General features: G+C 39.8%; 1 protein-coding gene across 3 annotated transcripts in view; it reads right to left on the bottom strand.

Moving 5' to 3' along the window:
- Window positions 1–19,319, bottom strand: part of KIAA1549 (KIAA1549 ortholog) — a 154,275-nt gene that overhangs the window by 9,052 nt on the left and 125,904 nt on the right. Inside the window, exons 13-19 of one of the 3 annotated variants that reach the window (XM_074825970.1) lie at window positions 14,747–14,952; window positions 12,764–12,987; window positions 11,701–11,845; window positions 9,720–10,049; window positions 8,747–8,799; window positions 3,809–3,954; window positions 1,787–1,941 (exon numbers count right to left, since the gene is read on the bottom strand). In XM_074825970.1, coding sequence (XP_074682071.1) covers window positions 1,787–1,941; window positions 3,809–3,954; window positions 8,747–8,799; window positions 9,720–10,049; window positions 11,701–11,845; window positions 12,764–12,987; window positions 14,747–14,952 — 1,259 coding nt within the window. The remainder of the gene's footprint in view (window positions 1–1,786; window positions 1,942–3,808; window positions 3,955–8,746; window positions 8,800–9,719; window positions 10,050–11,700; window positions 11,846–12,763; window positions 12,988–14,746; window positions 14,953–19,319) is intronic. The other 2 variants (XM_074825971.1, XM_074825972.1) reach the window with 2 other exon arrangements.

The raw sequence follows: 19,319 nt of genomic DNA, 5'->3' as shown, positions 1-19,319 counted from the left end.
AGCTCTCCTACAACTAAATGACACTGTATTCAGATAGTTTTAGTCCATGATCTCCTCCTTTTGCCTTTTTTTTTTAAAAAAACAAAACAAAACAAAACAAAACTGAAAAAAAAAAATCACACTGCAGTAACACGTGAACTGCAGCAATCAGTGAGCAAAAAGTTCTGGCAAAGCTGAGGAAGTGCTTAAAAGATTAATTCAAAGAAAGTCAACCTGGATTGAGGTGACATGTACCCATCTGAAATGGTGACTGAAAGTGCAAACTGCAACCAAATCACATTGTGTGGGGCCATGAATCTTTGAAAGTGTGTGGGTAACTGATGTAAAAACCAACTGTTTGCATAGTATCTCAGACAATGGGTCTGTAACTAATTGTCAGTAATTTGTTAGCAATTCAAGTAATAAAATATTAAGATAGTAATGTCTGAATATGCACTTGGGGGACAGAAGGGAAAGGCCCACTGATGTAGAAAAGTAATTTTCAGAAAAGACAGACAAATTATAAGAAGGGGCAATAAATGGTAACCTAGAGATGCCTTTGAAAATGGAACAGGAGAGACACTAAGATGTCTCATGTAAGTGCTCTTCTAGATGTAAACTGAAATCATGATGTTGTTGCACTCAAATGCCACAGTTCCAAGCACAGACAACAAGTTAAATTAGGCAAATACATCTTTTTGGATTTGACAGTTAAAGTTTTTGAATAGTTTGAGTAGAGTTTGTCTCTAGTGTGCCCAGTTCTCAAAAGCTTTATGCTGTTCCTCTCAAGTTCACTTGGGAGTGGGTGCCAGCTCAGTTCCACCAAATCTAAAGATAAGGCCCATCCTGTTGCATTTCCTTTCTGCAAAGACATTTCGAGATCATTCAATACTGCAAAACAACTTCAGGTAGTGTGAACATACACTGCCCTAAGTATGCAAAAGAAGGAGATCCTTCCTTTCTCCCTCAAGGAAGAAACCAGAAAAATGACAGTTTAAGCAAAGGAGCAAAAGAAAAAGCATAAACTTCTCACTCTCGAGTGTACTACAATAAGCAGGTCAGTCTGCTTCAGGATGCAAGTACATCAAACATGGACTGGTAGCTGGCAACTGTATCCTTCCTGGAAAGGGCATATACTATCCTCAACCTCAAACATCTGGTTGAATCAGAAACGTCAGCCTCTAGAAACATCACTGCCAAAAACATGAAATCATGACGTCTGCCTAGGCAACACTGGCAAATGAATACATATTAATTTACCATATCCTGCTTACTGAGGATAGGAAAATAACTTGTTTAGAAACACCTCTACTGTTACGTGCAAGTATGTACCTCATTCCGTTGCCCTGACTCCTGTTGTTGCGCACTAATACAGAAGACAAAAGAACTATACCAATACGAAGTAGGATGGTAGCCTGGGACAATTTAATTCAATGTTTTCTACTTACAATGATCTCAAAATACAGAGGTGTATTTCAAAGAAGAAAATGGAAAGCAGTATCCACCTCTGCTGGAGCTCAGAAGCAGAACTGGGCGAACTGCAATTAATGGGTTAAGGCCTCAAGTGAGAAAAAAAAAAAGGTTAGGGTAAAGTGAAAGAAAGCAGTTAGAGAGAAGCAAAGGTGAAAGAACAGCAAGCAAAAGTTAGAAGAGCTAAGGAGGGTTTGAAGAGCAAAGCAAAGAATGTCAGAGAAGCAACTGAAAGTATTCCAGGAGGAAAAAGTTCCAAACAGTAATGCAGGAAAAAATAAATACCCGAACATATCACTACTTCAGAAACTATGCAAATGTGTAACACAGTACTCACTGCATCTCGCCTAGCATATTCATCCTCTCCACGGTACTGGGGCCACCCTGGCCCCCCCGGCTGGCCATGCCCTGCTCTGCCTGAGGGGATCTCCACTTGTTGACCTCCGATCCTGCTAGCAATTCCCACCTGAGTGAGGTGCTGTATCTGAGAACCTTAAAAGCAAATATTGTTTTTTCATCTTTATACACAGTCAAGTTTGTAGGGCAGACAAATGACAACATAAAACTTTGTTGGAAGCAGGAGACAAGAAGAAAGTGGAGCTCTGTTTCCGTGTAATTAATAAAAAAATCAGCAGAAAGAAGGCTGTCAGTGTAGAATAAAGAAGGAAAGTTTATGTGCATTTTGTGCAGTTCATTTGAGTGTGATGCTTTTCATTGCCACTGCACTGAAAGAAGAGGTTGAGGTACCTGCATCTCAGACATGGACTACACTTCATTCCAAAAATATGCCAGCCCTTTCCAAACAGTGTTTACTGAAAGCCCTGGCAATGCTTTCATATAAATTACTTAGCAGCAAAGAGAAGACATTTGCTCCTGTGGTACACCTTATTCGCATCACACTGGCAAGACCCTAACTTTCCAGACTGCTCTCTATTCCATCTCTCAGAAGAATAAAATACATGACCATATAAGTATGGTTCTTTCAGCTTTGCTTTGTGGTTAAATATTAAACGATGCTGTCATTGACGAACGAGAAGGTCAGAACACACTGTATCTCCTTTCAGCCTGAAAGCTAACCTCCTCCTTTCTCCTTTCCCTTCCCTCCCACTGCTTTCAAACACATGCAAGGATAGCTATCACCATTAATTGCAAGAGACATGTAACAACATGCCAGCTTTCCTTTTTCCCGAATTTCCTCCCACATGGAAACTCAATTTATTTTATTATTATTGTATTTTATTATTCATTAGAAATGAAAAACATTTAATAAACCCACAGATACACAAGAAAACTCTCTGTGTGTGTATGTACAAAAAAAGGAAGAAAAGACAAAAACAGTGTGATTTACGTGATGGACAGTTAGGTCACTTTCATATTTTTCTCTCAAAAAACTACGATATTCGAGAAGTCTGCTATTTGCACATAATTATGCTGAAGGACAGGAACTAATCATCTGAATTGCCTCCAAACTTTAAAGCAGAATATACATGAACATTTAGAGAATAGTGTGAATCAGACAATAAAATAATCATCATTAATCTGTAACGGTCCCTACATCCCTGTCATTCTCATTCATTTAACATTTACAGGGAGAGAAGAGCAGCTACCAAAACTAGGATTCTGACATGAGTATATGACTGTACTTCCAGTCTTTTCCAACTCCCCAGGAAGAAAACATTTCTCTGGGAGAAAATTAACTGTGGCATTTGCATAAGAATAGCATCTTTTGTTCTTAGAATCAATGTTTGCTGGTTAATTGCCATTTTATGTTAGAATCTTATTCACGATAGCATTGATGAGTGCTGTGGAAATTATCTCACAACCAAATCAGGGAAGGTGATTTGATATGGGACAGCAGCAATAGATTTTTATCATCAGAAGCTAAAAGATCCTGCTTTTATGCATACATTTCTAGGAAGAGAAATGAGAAATAAAGATGCAGAAAAGTATTTTAAAAATTTGCTGTTTAGCAGGCTGATTTGGGATGCATCAGTTAGCTCATTTAGCACAGAAGAAACAGTCGGCAGTGGAAAGTTATCATACACTGTACGCTCTAAAACAATTAAGTAATTTTCCATTCTTAAAGAATGTTGGGTTTTTTTTTTTTAAATATACTGTGAGATAACCAATTCTTGTAAGATACTAAAAAGGTGGCAAAACACTGCCTTTTTCTGCAAGGTCCTACGGATGTCAAGTTAACCTCACTTTGTGATTGGTTTTTTTTGGCAGTGAAGACAAGGACCACGTTTCAAGTGTAGCAGCTGAAGGAGAGTGACGTCTTAATGGTGACCTCAGTGTAAGAGTAGATATGGAAAAGGATCAGTTATTTCAGTGCATATTCAACTTAAATGAAGTATACCTGCAGTGCTTCCAACTGGTCGTGGCCGTGCCACTGATGGCATTTCCTCTGAGTATATCCCTCGGGAGGAATACTGAACCTCAGGTGGCTGCTGGTCTGGGTGCATTAACTCTGCAGGTTGAAGAAAACCTGGCCCAAAGTTCTGCCTGTGGGAGAGATTACAATAAGTGAATTGCCTAATTAGAAACAGTAATGCAGGTGTACTTCATACAACTACTCTTTACGACGGTTTTAATGTACATTTTAACCTTAGATGTTCAAGAAAATAATTACATCTGAGAAACATTCCTCCTTCATGACCTGCACTACACAAGAACAGGAGTTAGAAACTCTAACAGAATTTCACACAAGTGTTTTTCACATGTTGTAGTCTCCTCAATGCAGAGAAAAAAGCCCACCGATTTGTCTTCCCCTTGGGGAAAAAAGCATCTTCAATGAAAAAAATAGAAAAAATTACTTCAGGAGTGATGTAGCTGCTTACCTTAGCAACAAATCTGACTCTCATTCAAGAGTTTCTGGGTACACAGTTTTGGTTTAAATCAAATCATGTGAACTGCATTACATGTGTATTTCATAAACAATTATTATTTCATCAAGCGTTCTAATTCTTTTTCAGGAAATTTTCAAAACTTCGCTCTTTAAGATTCATCAAACTACTCAAAGCTGTCATTAGCACATATGAAGAGATGCAGTGTATACTAAAATTAATGTTTCCTATAATTCATGCTGGCACTGGTAGTCGTTACATGTTTTCTAAAAAGAGTTAACAACAGAAACTGTCATCAATCTAACTTCATTAATTGTGCCAAGGTAATGGGACTCATAAAAGAAACCCTATAATTCATTCACAGGAGGGGAGAAGGAAATGGAAACGCTGCTTTTTCTATGCTTGTTATTAACATAACCCTGGGATGGAGAGATTATATTTTAAAAGACTGATGGCAGCTGAGTTTTCAAGGATTACTGATTCCTGTTAATATGGTGGAGATATGGATGTCCAAACTTCAGGTGCTTAGGTTACTACGCTAGTCCCTCTTAGACTCCAGGTATGATCAAAGAAGAGACACACGCCCTTCAAGAAGCATTCAAAGCAAAAGATTAGGATCACTAAATCATTTTCCACAGAAGCCTCTCACTGTGAGTATAAAGGAAGCAAAATGACACAAACATCCTAAGTCAGGCACATGAAATTACACAAAGTGAGAATGAGAGATGAGTTTTATATCCCTTTTGCCACAACAGCATCTAAGCCCTTCTAGGCTACGGACTGCAACATATCCCATTCCTCAAGATCTCATTTTTACACCCTTTTGTTTTACAGGAAAATCCTGTGACTGCATGTAATTCAAACTATTCTTGATTTGTGCAAAACTAACCACCTTTGTATGACAGCCAGAGAGCAAAGAAAGTTGTCATCATAATAGCCTAATAAAGCCAAATAAGAGCCTAATAAAGCACAAACAAGTAATTGTGAATTAAAGCACTAGCTACTTGGTATACAGTATTAAATAGAAGAGGTATAAGGGGTTCAAGCTGAAACAATCCCGTTGTGGAAGTGCCATAATTTCCCCAGCTCCCTTGCATACAATCCCACCTGTCCACTCAGCAGATCCAGAGGAAACCATTTCAAACCAGACTTACAATCTAGTTAAAATAAATGCTTGAACAGGTAGGTAATGTTTAACAGTATCATTTCTGTTATGTTAATCACTGTAACCAGTAAAGTATGTGATCATCTGGCCCTTTATGCCTGCAGTGCTGAGCTGAAATCTTGTAGCTGATAAATTACTAAAATTTTTTTATGTTGTCTAAAGAAAACATTTTCTCAACATTACTGCAAATGTATTATTTTTGGTGCCCATTTTTCAGAGGAGAGGAAGTATATCCTTTATTGCTGATGGGTTTGTACTTGAAAAGTGCACGTTTAATAACCCATCACCCTCTCTTCTCAATCTTCTTTATAATAGATAGATATAGCTACTCTTTAAAGTCAGAGATCAACAGAAGAGTATAAAAACAGGATACAGCTCAATCTATATCATACAGGCTTTCTAGTGCTCCTTCCTATTTCTAGACCGAGACCTAGACTTCAATTTATCTTTGCACATTCAAAAAATTTATTAATGTCCAGTTATTTAATTAAGTGGGGAGATACCACCCCAAAAATAAATTTTACACCACTAATCCACTGTGGCTAAGTATCTCTATCTCTGTTGTATGATGCAATACTCATTTTCTGGTAAAAGCTGTTCATTGTTCCTTTATGTTTGCCTAGCTGTTATTTGACCTAGCTCTTTTACATTTAATTTTTTTTATCTAGGTTGGTTCCACCCCATTAAAGACACTGACTCCATTTGTACAGAGAAGGGAACAGTACGGTCACCCAACTATTATTCCATGCATTGCATGTTTAAGCCAATGGACTGTAACTTTGATACATGCCATCTAATCATACAGTCCTCAGGTTATTCTTCCTTCCTCTAATTGGTGCACTGCTTCTATCAATTTGTTTAAAGAAATGTGGCCAGCAGGTCAAGGGAGGTGATTCTCACTGTCTACTCTGCTCTCATGAGACCCCACCTTGAGTACTGTGTCCAGCTTTGGGGCCCCCAGTACAAGGAGGACATGGACCTGTTGGAGCGGGTCCAGAGGAGGGCCATAAAGATGATCAGGGGCCTGGAGCACCTCCCCTACGAGGACAGGCTGAGAGAGTTGGGGTTGTTCAGCCTGGAGAAGAGAAGACTCTGGGAAGGCCTTTAAGCAGCCTTCTGGTTCCTAAAGGGGGCCTACAAGAAAGCTGAAGAGGGACTTTTTACAAGGGCGTGTAGTGATAGGACAAGGGGTGGTGGATTTAAAATGAAAGAGGGTAGATTTAGTTTAGATATAAGGAAGAAATTCTTCACTATGAAGGTGGTAAGACACTGGCACAGGTTGCCCAGAGAAGCTGTGGCTGCCCCCTCCCTGGAAGGGTTCAAGGCCAGGCTGGACGGGGCTTTGAGCAACCTGGTCTAGTGGAAGGTGTCCCTGCCCATGGCAGGGGGGTTGGAACTAGGTGGTCTTTAAAGTCCCTTCCTGTTGCGGGAGGATATTGGACTTGCACAACTCTATGAGAGTTATATCAAGGAAAGCCGTTTATTTTTCTAATAGTACATATTTATGCTCTCGCCAAAGCTCTTACTTCATAATTAGCAAATCAGCAATTAGACAGCTGTCAACCTTTTCTCCTATCAGCGTAAGACCACTCTAACACGCGCTGTGCAGACCAATCACCTGCTTATTCATGCGCTGTTCTCGCGGCGGTAACTTCTCACAGTTCAGTACTTTTCCACAGTTCAGTGTTGCAGCTGTCCGTTGTTTTTCCCTGCCACCTTGGCACAACTCAGCAGTTTCTTATCTTTCTTCCAAGGCCTGTTTCTCATCAAAGCCTAGCTCTTGATTCAGAGGCTGTGCAAGGCTGACAGGCCAATGTCTCCCACACCTTCCAACTCAAACCATTCTATGATATGATTCTACAATTATCTTCTGAATTTGAGCATAACTCCCACTCCACAACCATGACAACTCTTTCCTTGTTTTCTATCAACCAAGCTTTAGGACACCTTCTGTATTAATGAAAATGTAAAGGAATTCTTCCTGTTAAGGTCAACTTAGTCTGCTAGTACTGGCAGAGCCAGCATTTGAAGTATTAATAATGATGCCATTAATTTGTAACTTACAGAAATCCAGAGTGCCTATGCCAAAGGTTGATAAACTTTTGAACAAAAGATATGTTGCAAAGACACTATCGTGCTCAGGTGTGTTAACATAGGTTACAACACTTTCATGACTCATTTATCACATTTTCCCTGAATGTATAACAGGCCAACAAATTGAAAATCCTCAATAGCAAATAATTGGTTATGCTTTCTGTTGGCAGTCTCAAAGCTCATAATCTTCAAGGTAACCTAAATTATGAAAAATACACTGCATGTTATACTGTGTGCCATTTCATGTACCACTCACACTGAAACTGCCACCTTCAGTCAAGACCTAAGTGAGAAAAAGTGCTCAGACACTCCTCGTTTTCTAGTTGGTTCTTTCAAAATCAGGTTGCAGAGCAATGGATAAAGGAAAGTTCTTCATACCCATTTTAACATCCAGTTTCCAAGGCAGTGAAGACTATAGGTGAAATCTAATAAATGATATGGATAACCGTGGGATTTCATCTCACATGGTGAGCTGTAAGAAAGTAATGGAAGAGCAGCACGAGGCCACCTTTTTACCATATTGGTTACAGCAGCTTGGAGAGGGTGAGACAAATCTGACCACAGTGGTACCATGACTCAAAAGCCCAGCTTCATGTGCAGTTAAAACACAGACACCCAACGTGGAATTAGCAGTCACCTGGACAACTGGTTTCTTCTCTTTACATGATTCTCCCACAGCAGGGCCAGGAGAGGACGGAAAATTTGTTCTTCCCCCAATTTTATAACAACAGGCCTGCAAGGCAGGCTTTCTCTGTGAGGGTCACCATGCTCTGTAATTTGTTCTCAACTTGGTTAAAAATAGAATGAATCCGTTAGTCATCTGAAAGCTTTTGCTAGTGAGTGTTGCCCTGAGGCTACAGAAATAAGATGAAAGCGAGAGTATTGGGAGAATTACGTGCATCTGAGTAACTGTTTCAGGCTCCTTAAAAGCTGAAACTCAGTGATTTACTTCATATTTGGAAGGGTATCTCTATAGCCAAGGGGCTAGAAGCACATTTCTTTTAAATGAAGGCTTGGATTCCATACAGCATGCGTATGTCATTCACGCTACATAAATAAATTACACAGGCTGGAGCTGGACTCCTGTTACTTCTCATTTATACAATACTTTGCATAATAATATACCAGTGCCAGAACTCTGGAGGAATTGCAAGGAAAATAATAAACGATAATTCTATCAGTGAAAAGCTACCTTGGTAGGAGACCTGGTGCTGTTGGCGGAGTCATTCCAAATTCCACGTATCTCTGTCAGAAGAACCAAAAAACCCAAATTAAAATCAAAATGCACACCCTGGGAAGGTCACTGTCAGCCTTTTAAGTGACGAATGGCAGAGATCACTAGGCCTGTATGTGTGACTTGACTGAAGCCGTAAGAGCATAGTTTTACAAACCCAGAAGCACAAGAAGATCTGGGAATCACTGCTACAGTGGGCTAGCAGTGTTTTCTGCCTGATCAGTCTTAACTTAAAAACTTTTCAGACACACTTTCTCTCACTTGCAGAAGATCAAGGGCTGCTCCAATGTCTACTTAGCTTAAAACTTAGAGCAAACGAAGCTTTGCACCTGAAAATCTCTTTATACCTCAATCAGAATCAGACTGCAGCAGAGAGATCACAGGGCTCTGACTCAACAGTCCAATGGCATTATGAAACTTGTACTAAACTGTTGTGGAACTCAAGATGACCTAAAAGATTATCCATGTGTCTCAGTGCTCCATAAAATGCAAAAAATCACACACAGAAATACTGCTTTCCCATTCCTCACCTCCTGAAAGCATTTGGATACCCTGCTGAAAAAATGTGACCTAAGCCTGAATACATTATTTTTTCATTGTCGAAATACAAACTAGCACATGTATTTTTAAAAAATAAAGTTTTACTCTTGGACATAACAAGACTGATCTGTGAAAGCTCATAACTGAGAACTGAAAAGTTATCCTAAAGGAGAAGAACTCCTATCTTCTCTTGTGGTTGGGATGGGAAAAGGGAATCCAAATGGCTTAAAAAGCAAGTTCACCATCTTGTGATGGTCATTTCTGAATTCTGGTTCCAGAAACCGTTCCACATTTGTGGTAAATCCTGACAGCAAGGGCACAGTAACAGTGACCATGGCTCAACTGGCGCTAACTACTTGCCCAGAAAAGCCTTTCAAATTGCATCACTCACATTAAACGGGTTGTTTACTGCCTGAGTTGGACCATAAGGTGATCCCCACTGGCTGCATGTGGTTCCCCTCCCTGCTCGAGCAGGAGTGTTGTTTACCGGCTGTCCTGCAGAGACCCCGGGTGGTGTGACGGCCGTGGAATTGGCTGCTTGGCTGCTGGGAGCCACCAGCGCAAAAGCATCATCCAGCAGCGAGTGCATGGTTTGCCGAGCCTCTTCAATGGATGGCTGTGGTGGGACGTACTGGGAGACTGGGTGGGAAGGCAAGCCAGGGAACTTCCCCAGATCAGCCGAAGATGATGTCTGAGGTTCAGGAGGCAAGTCTGGATCGGACTGGAGGAAACAGAAAGAAGGTGAAGGGCAACCACAGAGAAGATATAACCTGTCAGCTTCCAAGCTCCTGTGGGCCTTAAGTCTGAGCAACATTTTCTTTGCCAGAACAACAATGAGATAAATGGCATAAGTACCAGTGCTGGACAAAACATGCCCCTTACCCTCCCCGCTTCTGTATGCATATATGCATGCACGTACACAGCACCAACTGTTCAAATACTTCATTCAGTGTGATCTGAAAGACTGATCTCAGATAAAGCAGCGGAGCTTTGTGCAGGAGTTACTCAGCTATAACAGAAATCTTGTGGTTTGCAAGCTCATAACAAAATCATGCAGAGAGCATTTACTTCACCCAGAAAAAGACAATCAGCTCTGTCTACATCTTTGACTTCCCTGCAGCTTCCGCTGTTCCAAGAAATTAGTTTACAACTGACCACATCAGCAGTAATAATAAACAATTATTACCTCCTAGAAAAACACACAAAGGGAGCTGTTAAGCAACTAAGTGGTTACCTGCATGGAACTTGAACTTGGGTGCATCACCTGAATGGGATTCATGTAAGTGCTTCATAGCAGCAGTACCTGAGGCATGCATCACAATTGCTACCTGGGATCTTACCACATGGGCTTATTGTTCATCAGTAACAGGAAATTAAACGATCTTTGCAGCAGCAGACTTTATTATCAAAGCTCATTGTTACCATTACATGCAGACTGCAAAATCAGTCGTCAAGATGCAAAAGCCTCTACTTCATCAGGAACTTAGCATTCTGAGTACTGTCTTGCTATAGATGCCAAAGGGGCTGAGCTTGCTGTGTGACATTTCTTAATTAAACAGCTTCAGATGATAATTCATTCTGTTGCAGCATGACATTAAAATCACCACACTCTTGTTTGAAGGCAGAAGGAAACCGCAGAAATCGACACTGTAGTCACCTGACTGCATATGCAGCTAATGGTGAAATTGTTAAAAATTATTAAACCATCTTTCAAGATGAAAACTGTCCAGGGGGTTCCAGTATTAGCAGTAGGCTTAGTAAAGTCTGCTTAGATGTGGTTAAAGATGCCTAAATACAGTTAGTGACATGGATATGAATGAACAGAAGCATTCTCCAGTGTCTTTCCCTTTTTAAAACAGTAAACAAAATTAATTTTAAAGGCATTGTACTAGAACTGCTTCAAGTTACGGTAGTACAAAGACATGCTTCTCTTTCATTAATAATTAATTCCCACATTATAAAGATGAGAAAATTTCTGATGAAAGGAATTGAATCTTCCACTCCATGAGAGCAAAGGATGGTATTTTCTGTAACATATGAATATGTAACATCCAGCAAATTGGACTAGAGCGAAACTATGTTCAGGATATTGGTGAACATGCCAAGCACACTTTCATCAGCATAATACAGTGGCATTAATGAAAACAAGGTTTTAGTTCTTGGCCTCTTTAATATCAAGAAATACTTGGCAGAATTTTACTGCTTAATACTGATAGACTGCCAATGAAATCCTTGTTTCACTTTGATTTACATGCTAACTACATCTGACTGAAAGTAGTCATAGACCATAGTCAGAAGGCCAAAAACCTCCCAATGTCACAACTGTCATTGCAATTATCAGAAGAATCCTGTGATTCAAGAGACATACATACAATATATGCAGAATTATTGACTCCTGGAGGCCTTTTATATGTCCCATCACTGTCAGTTGTGATTAACCTGTCCTTTTCTGCATCAATCGGACTCCCATTTATCTGATGTCGCCGCCGCTGCTTGGGAGAACGTTTTGCACGAGAACTTAACAGGAAGAAAATAAAAAGCAGAGAGATAGAAAAAACAAACAAGACAAAGGTAATCACATTTATTTTTGCAATTTTTCTTCTCATCCCACTGAAGGTTGAACATCTCTGCCCATTCCTTCCAACTCATCCTTGCTTCAGCCCTGTTTCTCTTCCCTTTCCCAATTTGTCATGCCAGTACCATTAGTTAGCCTCAAATCTCTCTCCTCAAGCTTCTTCTAATAACACTCTCATTGGCAGCTCTCCAAACTGTCCCATTTCTCCCTCAAACTCTCTCCAGTGTCACCCCCCCTCTACATGAATCTTTCAAAGTTGTCCATGCTCCAGCACCCCCTGGCAGTGCCTCTCCAGACCTCCAAGAACAGTGTCTGACACGTTTGCAGTAGCAGAACAGACCACACTGCCAACAAGGCTTTGTGTTTGGCATGTTGGGTTTAACTCCGCCAGGCAAACCAGCTGAGGAGCCCATGTAGCTGGAGAAAAACTACCTTCTATCAGTGCAGAAGCAGTCACAGGGTACCAGTGCTCCAGGAACAAGGTGCTAGTATTCATAAGCCCTAAACACAGCCCAGGGAAGGCCTTCTCTGAAAATACAAGGCCAGGAAGGCACATCCATGAGGCTGACAAATGTGCCTCATTACCCAGAGGGAATATGTAAAAGGTTATCATACATTTGGGTTTATTTATTGAGAATTCACTGATGAGAACTTGTAAAAGGATAATTTGAAAATAAAACATACTGGCATATACTGAAATAAAATATGTTTAGAACCACCCACACCTTTTTACCTAGATAACTCAAAATCAATTAGTGATCAAAATGATTTTAAGCTCTGAAAGTTCAGAAGTACAGGTTTAATCTACTTTGGATGCTGACTCTAAAAGAAAATTGCTTTCCCATCTTTGAAATCCCTACCTCTTCCTGGGCTCTATGAAGACAGTAGGCACACTGCCTCCAGGGTCCAAGATCTTGTCAATCTGCATCTGTGCCTTGCGATATATTCTGTGCTGTTCTTTGGAGTCAACCACCACCACATCATCAACCACTGGAAATTCATAGTGCCCTTTGCGCTTGGCGCGAAGACGAATCTTATTGCGGTGATGCTCAATCTCAGATTTATGCCTCAGGGCTGTTTGTATCTTAAAGGAGGGGGGAAAAAAAAAAAAAATCAACTGCATTTTTCATTTGTAGTTTTTGCAAACAGAACTTTTTGCTGCTTTTCTGTGACCCTCTCCTCCTCACCTCCCTGCCTGCCCCTACCTCCCTCCACCCCCTCCCTTCCCCAAACCTCTGAAGGATTAAAATAAGTCACACAATTTGTAAACACATTTTATTTCTTGGATATTTTACAGTATCCCCATTGTCTCCCCAGGTAGATGTACTATTATACACAATACAATTGCCAGCACAGTAGGTGCAATTAGAGGCAGGCAGAAGTTTGTTAATAAAAGGCAGGAGGAACACAAAAACCTCCTGATGTCTGCCAGAAGTGACACTGCTCTGAAAAAATAAGACTAACCAGTACAGGCTATATCTACCTTTGCTTCTCAAGCAGAAATATGTTTGATCAATAGTGTTGAGGTCTGTCACCCATTCCCTTTAATGACCATCATCATGTAAGAAGCAAGAACTTACAGAGCTAATGGAGCTCATAACTTGGTGCCTCTGCTGAGCATGGGAGGCTGCCACAAGCTATGCAGAAACGTAGCAGCACTACAAGAGCCCATGTCCCTAGATGAACATGGCGTTATCAGCTCTACATCTTCTTGCAGGCTGAGTTTTCATGCCCCTCTCCCACCTTTTTTTCAAATTCCCTGAAGTGCATCTCATCATCTGGTGAAAGCTATCGTAACACCACGCTTCTAAGTCCTGGCACAACACCCACTGAAATCATTCTTATCAATGAAAAACACTTGGGCACCAGATCAGGTAGCAACAACTGCTCTGCCTGTGATGGACTAGTTCTGGAACATATCTGCAGCAGTGAATTAAAAACCAAATAAAAAATTACTTTTGTGTATTCTCTCATTAAAATCCCAAAAAAGCATAAAAGGGATGCAAACCAGACTTGCTCTTTACATTTATAGTTAGGATTATATGTCTTCTGCTCATATAATCAGATTTCTGTTTTGTGGCCCCTCTTGCCTATGTATACTAGATATATGTGTTTACTTCTCTTCCATAAGGTACTCAGAGACACAGTATCTTAACACAATTAAGTTAAAGGTTTTAGTAATCTTCCACTCTGAATTATGAGAAGATGCCGCCTTACACCCAGTACAAAACCAGGATGCAGGTACATGGTACTGTCAGGCAGCGTATGATGTGGTTTTACAGCACACTACCTTCTCTCCTAATGCCCCAGGCATGCTCATATTCTGCTTACAGTAACCTGAGCCTCAGAGAAAGCAGGAAGTTTCTGTATGTTTATGGTCAGATAAACACATCAGAAGTTGGAAGCAATGAATGTGCTGCAAATTCACACCCAGAACATCTTGAGATAACTTGTCTGTGTAACCCACATCCTGAGTTGCTAAAAAGTTAAAAAGAATGGTGTCACATGAAAACCAAGGTGGGCCAGACATTCCAATTATCACACTTTAATTAACACAACTCTTGGAAGTCATGTCCTGCTGACTAGCAAAAGGATGGTAACACAAGGTATCCTGACCATCAAATTCGCTCCTCTCTCAGTGTTTAAATTCTGGTTTAAGTATCTCTTAAAACCAGGTCAGATTATCTCTCTGGATGGAGACAAGATTATTCCTGTAACTTGTCATAATTCAACTCCTCAGGAACTAACGAGGAACTCCTGATAACAAGAAATTGGATACTTCTCACTTCCCTCTTGGCTGAGCATACAGTCCTCCACAAACACTCAAAGCACTTTAAAAATACCTCTTTATTAATTTTGTTGGTCTCTGCTACTCGATCAGAAAGCACTGAGTTCTGAACCGGAGGTGCTGCCATCGGTTGCATAGCAATCAGTTGGATCTTGCTTGGGACCCGTCTGCTGGCATCTGAGGAACGCGACATCCTATCCACATGTTCAAAAATAGAGGCTGAGGAGTGCTGCTCGTTTCCACTGCTGGTCTGAGGAGGTCCTAAATCACCAGAACAGAGTAAAGTAGTGCTGCTAGGGTTATCTCAGTCAAATGTTAAGCTCTACAGATGCTATGCTACAAGACTATGTCATCTTTTCCATCTGTGTTGAATTTGCCCTATAGGCCTTCCAGCTGATTCACATTTAGTGTACAAGTTTATCCAGTGGTTTGCAAATTATAAACATTTTTTCATTATATTTCCAGAAGGTGAGCTGTCATTCTTTATTTCTGTAAATCAAGCACGTGACATTTGTAAACCCCCAAAATCTCAATCTACTTTACTCCCTAAAAAGCTGTTCAACTACATGCTGCTAACGGTTCCTCTTATAAGTACTTAAGGAGATGCAAATTCCTCAAATGGAGGTTCAAAGAGCAATAAAACATGTCTCACTGCAAAATGCAGTTATGTGATAGAAGGAGGGATATACAAACTAAACAAAAAACGCCTTCTAAATCCACACAAAACAAAGAATTTTACAGACATTTTACTGATTAAAGCTTTTAAATCACTGTTTTCTTCCCTATGACAAGATAAACAGTTCACATAGTAATAAGCAAGCTGCACAAACATTGCCACGTTGCAATTGTTGAAGAGGTTATATCAACCCAAATACAATCAGCAAAAGACTTTATGGAAACCCATACACATGAAAGTTGTGGCCCTGGTCCTGCCAACAGTTAATCACTTCAACACAAAGTTGTCTTCTCCCTTAAAAGACTTGAAATCTGTAGACTCACCCCAGTGGTTTGCATTTAAGCGCATATTTAGGTATTTTTTTTGCAGGAGCTAGGCCTACAACAGGAATGGTTATGCAGATTAGGCTTGCAAAAACTAATGAAGACTTGCAAAGTAATCTTTTGTCTTGTCCACATGATAATGCCACAAATTCTCAAACTGCTTTTCACCATGAAATATAAGCAATAAGAGATTAAGATTTGTGACTCTTCTTATGGAGGAACACAACTGAATAGAGGGACGTAGACCCAAATCCTTGCACAGACTAATAACAAGTAGTGGTTCTCAGATGCAGATCAGAAGGACAATCTGATTTGATTCTGATACAGAATCAATTGTTGAGCAACGTGATCCAACTCCAACAGACAAGAAAGAAAACAGCTGCTGCTCTGAGCCATTTGTAATATGCGCTAGTAATGAAGTACAGGGTTCATAAGAGGAGTGAATGCTATCTTCTGTAGAAGATCACAGTATATGACTTGCTCCTTTGCTTCCCTCTTCTAGCACAAAAAGGGAGCAGGAGAGGGATGGAATAGTACACATTATTATATTCACAGCACATTACTTTTAGGCTGCAAAGCACTCCGGCCACAGGCTAAGCAAAATTCTTATTTTTCATATTTCTCAAACTTGATCAATGCATTGTCAAATGTACACATTTATAAATGATGCATCATTTATAAATGTGACTTTCCTACCTAAGTGTCCTTAAAAAGGAAGTAAACAGTTCCACTCAAGACCTCTGTCCCCCAAATGTTTTGCAAGATACAGAGCCTAAATTAAATATACCTCTCTTCTGTAGCTATTTATATGATCTGTACCATTTGCCATTTTCACAGCCCCATCTTCATGCATTTCTTTCAAGCATGCAAGCATTGCCTCTCAGAGAGGCACAAGATATATTAAGTAGTTAGTGTGAACCCGTCAGTGATCCTGTAGTGCAATGGAAATCTGAACTTCTGCTTTCCCATTTTCCCCATATATTAGTGATTTTTCCAGCCTTTCCAGCCAAAGAGCAGTTCTCAAAGCTCAGTGACCTCCAACACAAAATTTTAAGGTTATTTTCATATTACTTGTTTAGCAAGGTCCAGCATGTTCAGTTACGCTGAGCATTCAGTCTGAATGTTTATAATTTCATCCATAACCTTTCCTTTGCACACATAAACAAGTGCTTGACAGAGGCCTCTCAGCTGAAACTGTTCTTAAACGCATTTGGTAAAACTGTCTAAAAGTTCCACTGTCAAATTTTGATAAGGCTCTACAGTAACATCATATGTTACTCTCTTTTGCAGAAAAGATGCACACAAACACAAAAACACCCCCATAAGCTGCATCTGACCTTTAAATCCTGTGTGCATACACTGAATGTGTCTATAAATACAAACTGAGATGGAAGTAAAGTAGATAAGAAAGCTGGGAACTGTACAATGCTGTACACATACAACAAAAGGAGAAATGGTTTCTAACTCAACACATGAATGAGTTCCTTTAGATGTTTTGACAGAGTGAATAAGAACAGTTTCTCATTTCAAAGTTCTTATATTACACTATTGTCCATGGTTAGAAAATCTTCCTTATAAAGCTATCAGAGGGCACTATATAAATGAAATTTTGATCTCAGACTAGACAGCTGAGGCTGAAAAATAATGGAGAGGAATTAATACTCAAATACTGGACAGAACGTGTTTAAACAACTAGTCCATATATGTCAGGTGTCAGGATCAATGTTCATCACTGTCCCCTAGGTTGAAACTCCTAATTGATTTGAAATGTCAGGAAAATTAATTGTTCTGCAGGAAACTGTAATTTCATATGAAAACCAATACAGTTGGAGATAGAGGAAGGCTATTGCTTCCTGCACCCTCCTGAAATAAAAACAAGAGACACAGCAACCAAGGTGCATAAAGCCTAATCCAAAATCAGGTAAAGGCAATGGGAATGCTCCACTCATCCACTGGTACTTGAATCATGCCAGAGTATGCAGTTTCAGATAAATTTCGCATAGCTTCTTTGTAACCCAGTAGATTATATCCCCAGAATGAGGCTGATAACTCATCAGTTACTTGTACAAACCCAACAATAGAAAGCACCATAGCCAGGCTTATATCCATCCTTCTCTACTATTTTAAGATGGAAACTGCTATCAGAGGACAGTCCTTAAATTATCGCTAGATATGGTACGCATTATCAAAGACAGTGTCAGCTTTCTCCTGCCCCTCCTTTGCTATGTCTCAGTCCTGACCAGAAAAACACTAATTCATGATAAAATATTTGTAAATTGCAGGTAGTTTGCGTTTGTCTCAGGCAATATTAACTCTAACAATTTCTCTAACTTGTTTATATGAAGCTAGTTTCAGGACCAACAGCTGCCTCAGTTTTGCTTCTTTCACAGTGATGTTTTCCTCAATAATTTGAAAGAATTGGGAGGAAATTAGAAAAATGTGCCTAAATTGGATGACTATAATTTATGTTACTGAGAATTTTTTATACTTCAACAGCTCAAAAGCAATTTTGGTGTTTTAGACTCAGAAGACACATCCTTCCATCCTTAAGATATAATTGCAGCTACCCCAGCACCCCTATTCATATTTGTACTCAACTACCAGCTCTGGTTACTTACCCACTCTGTTTGTTCCTGACAACATAAAGGAAAAAGAAGAGACAACACAGTAATTATTACAAATAATTCAGCTGGAATGGCAACTGGAAAGAAACACAGCAGTAAGATGATTGCATTTACTTTTGAATGAAATGCATGAACTTGGATCAAACTGCCGAGCCTCAGCTGCACTACAAGGGAGCTGAATCTGCCATTTAACAGAGAGCTCTCTGCAGACAGTGCCTCCACTTCTGAATGCTAAAAATAGTCCCTATGATTACAAACTAGAGGCACCAAATGCTGGGAAAAAAAAAAAAAGGTATATTTGATCCAGTAAGGGCATGATCGGTAAAAGGCACACATTTTACACAACATCCTTGCTGCCTTTGCCAGATAATTCAGATGCAGCAATACCTAATGCTTCTACACCAAAAGGAAATGTTAAACCTTACATAAAGTTTTAAGCCAGATGGAAAATGAAGAGACAAAAATGAAGTTCCCAGGTAAGAAATGAGTGAGCACTAAATCAGGGCAACAGAATTGAAGTCAGATAGGTAGGAGCAACTCATAAACCATCCTAAGATGAGCTCTGTCATAGCATAATTGTTTTCCTATATATTTACTTGGGCATGATTTCTGGCCCTCAGAGCAAACCTAAGGCACTGAAAACATACATAGCATCAGTACAGTATCTTCTTTTTGCAAACTGTGTAAAGTACATACAGCATACACTGCCTCCTGAATTATTAGGAAGTATAACTTTCTAGTCACATTAGCAGATCCTGTGCTTTGTTTTCTTACGTATTTGTTACAGAAGAAAGCCTGCTCCATCACCCTTGGTCTTGCAGAAGTAGTCCACATTATGAAAGTTTAAGAATCATACATTATTTAACTTGCTGTTTAGCCACCCAAGACCTTGCAGTTTAAATGACCTATCTTACATATTCCTCAATCTCATTTCTTCAACATAAGCAAAAACTGAAGACTGTCTGCTATAATCTGAATTTCACTTGGCACTGCACATAGTCATCT

The sequence above is a fragment of the Strix aluco genome, chromosome 5 (genome assembly GCF_031877795.1).
Source record: "Strix aluco isolate bStrAlu1 chromosome 5, bStrAlu1.hap1, whole genome shotgun sequence".
NCBI lineage: Eukaryota > Metazoa > Chordata > Aves > Strigiformes > Strigidae > Strix > Strix aluco.
Note: the sequence above shows the minus strand (reverse complement) of the source record. Positions and strands in the feature narration are given on the sequence as shown.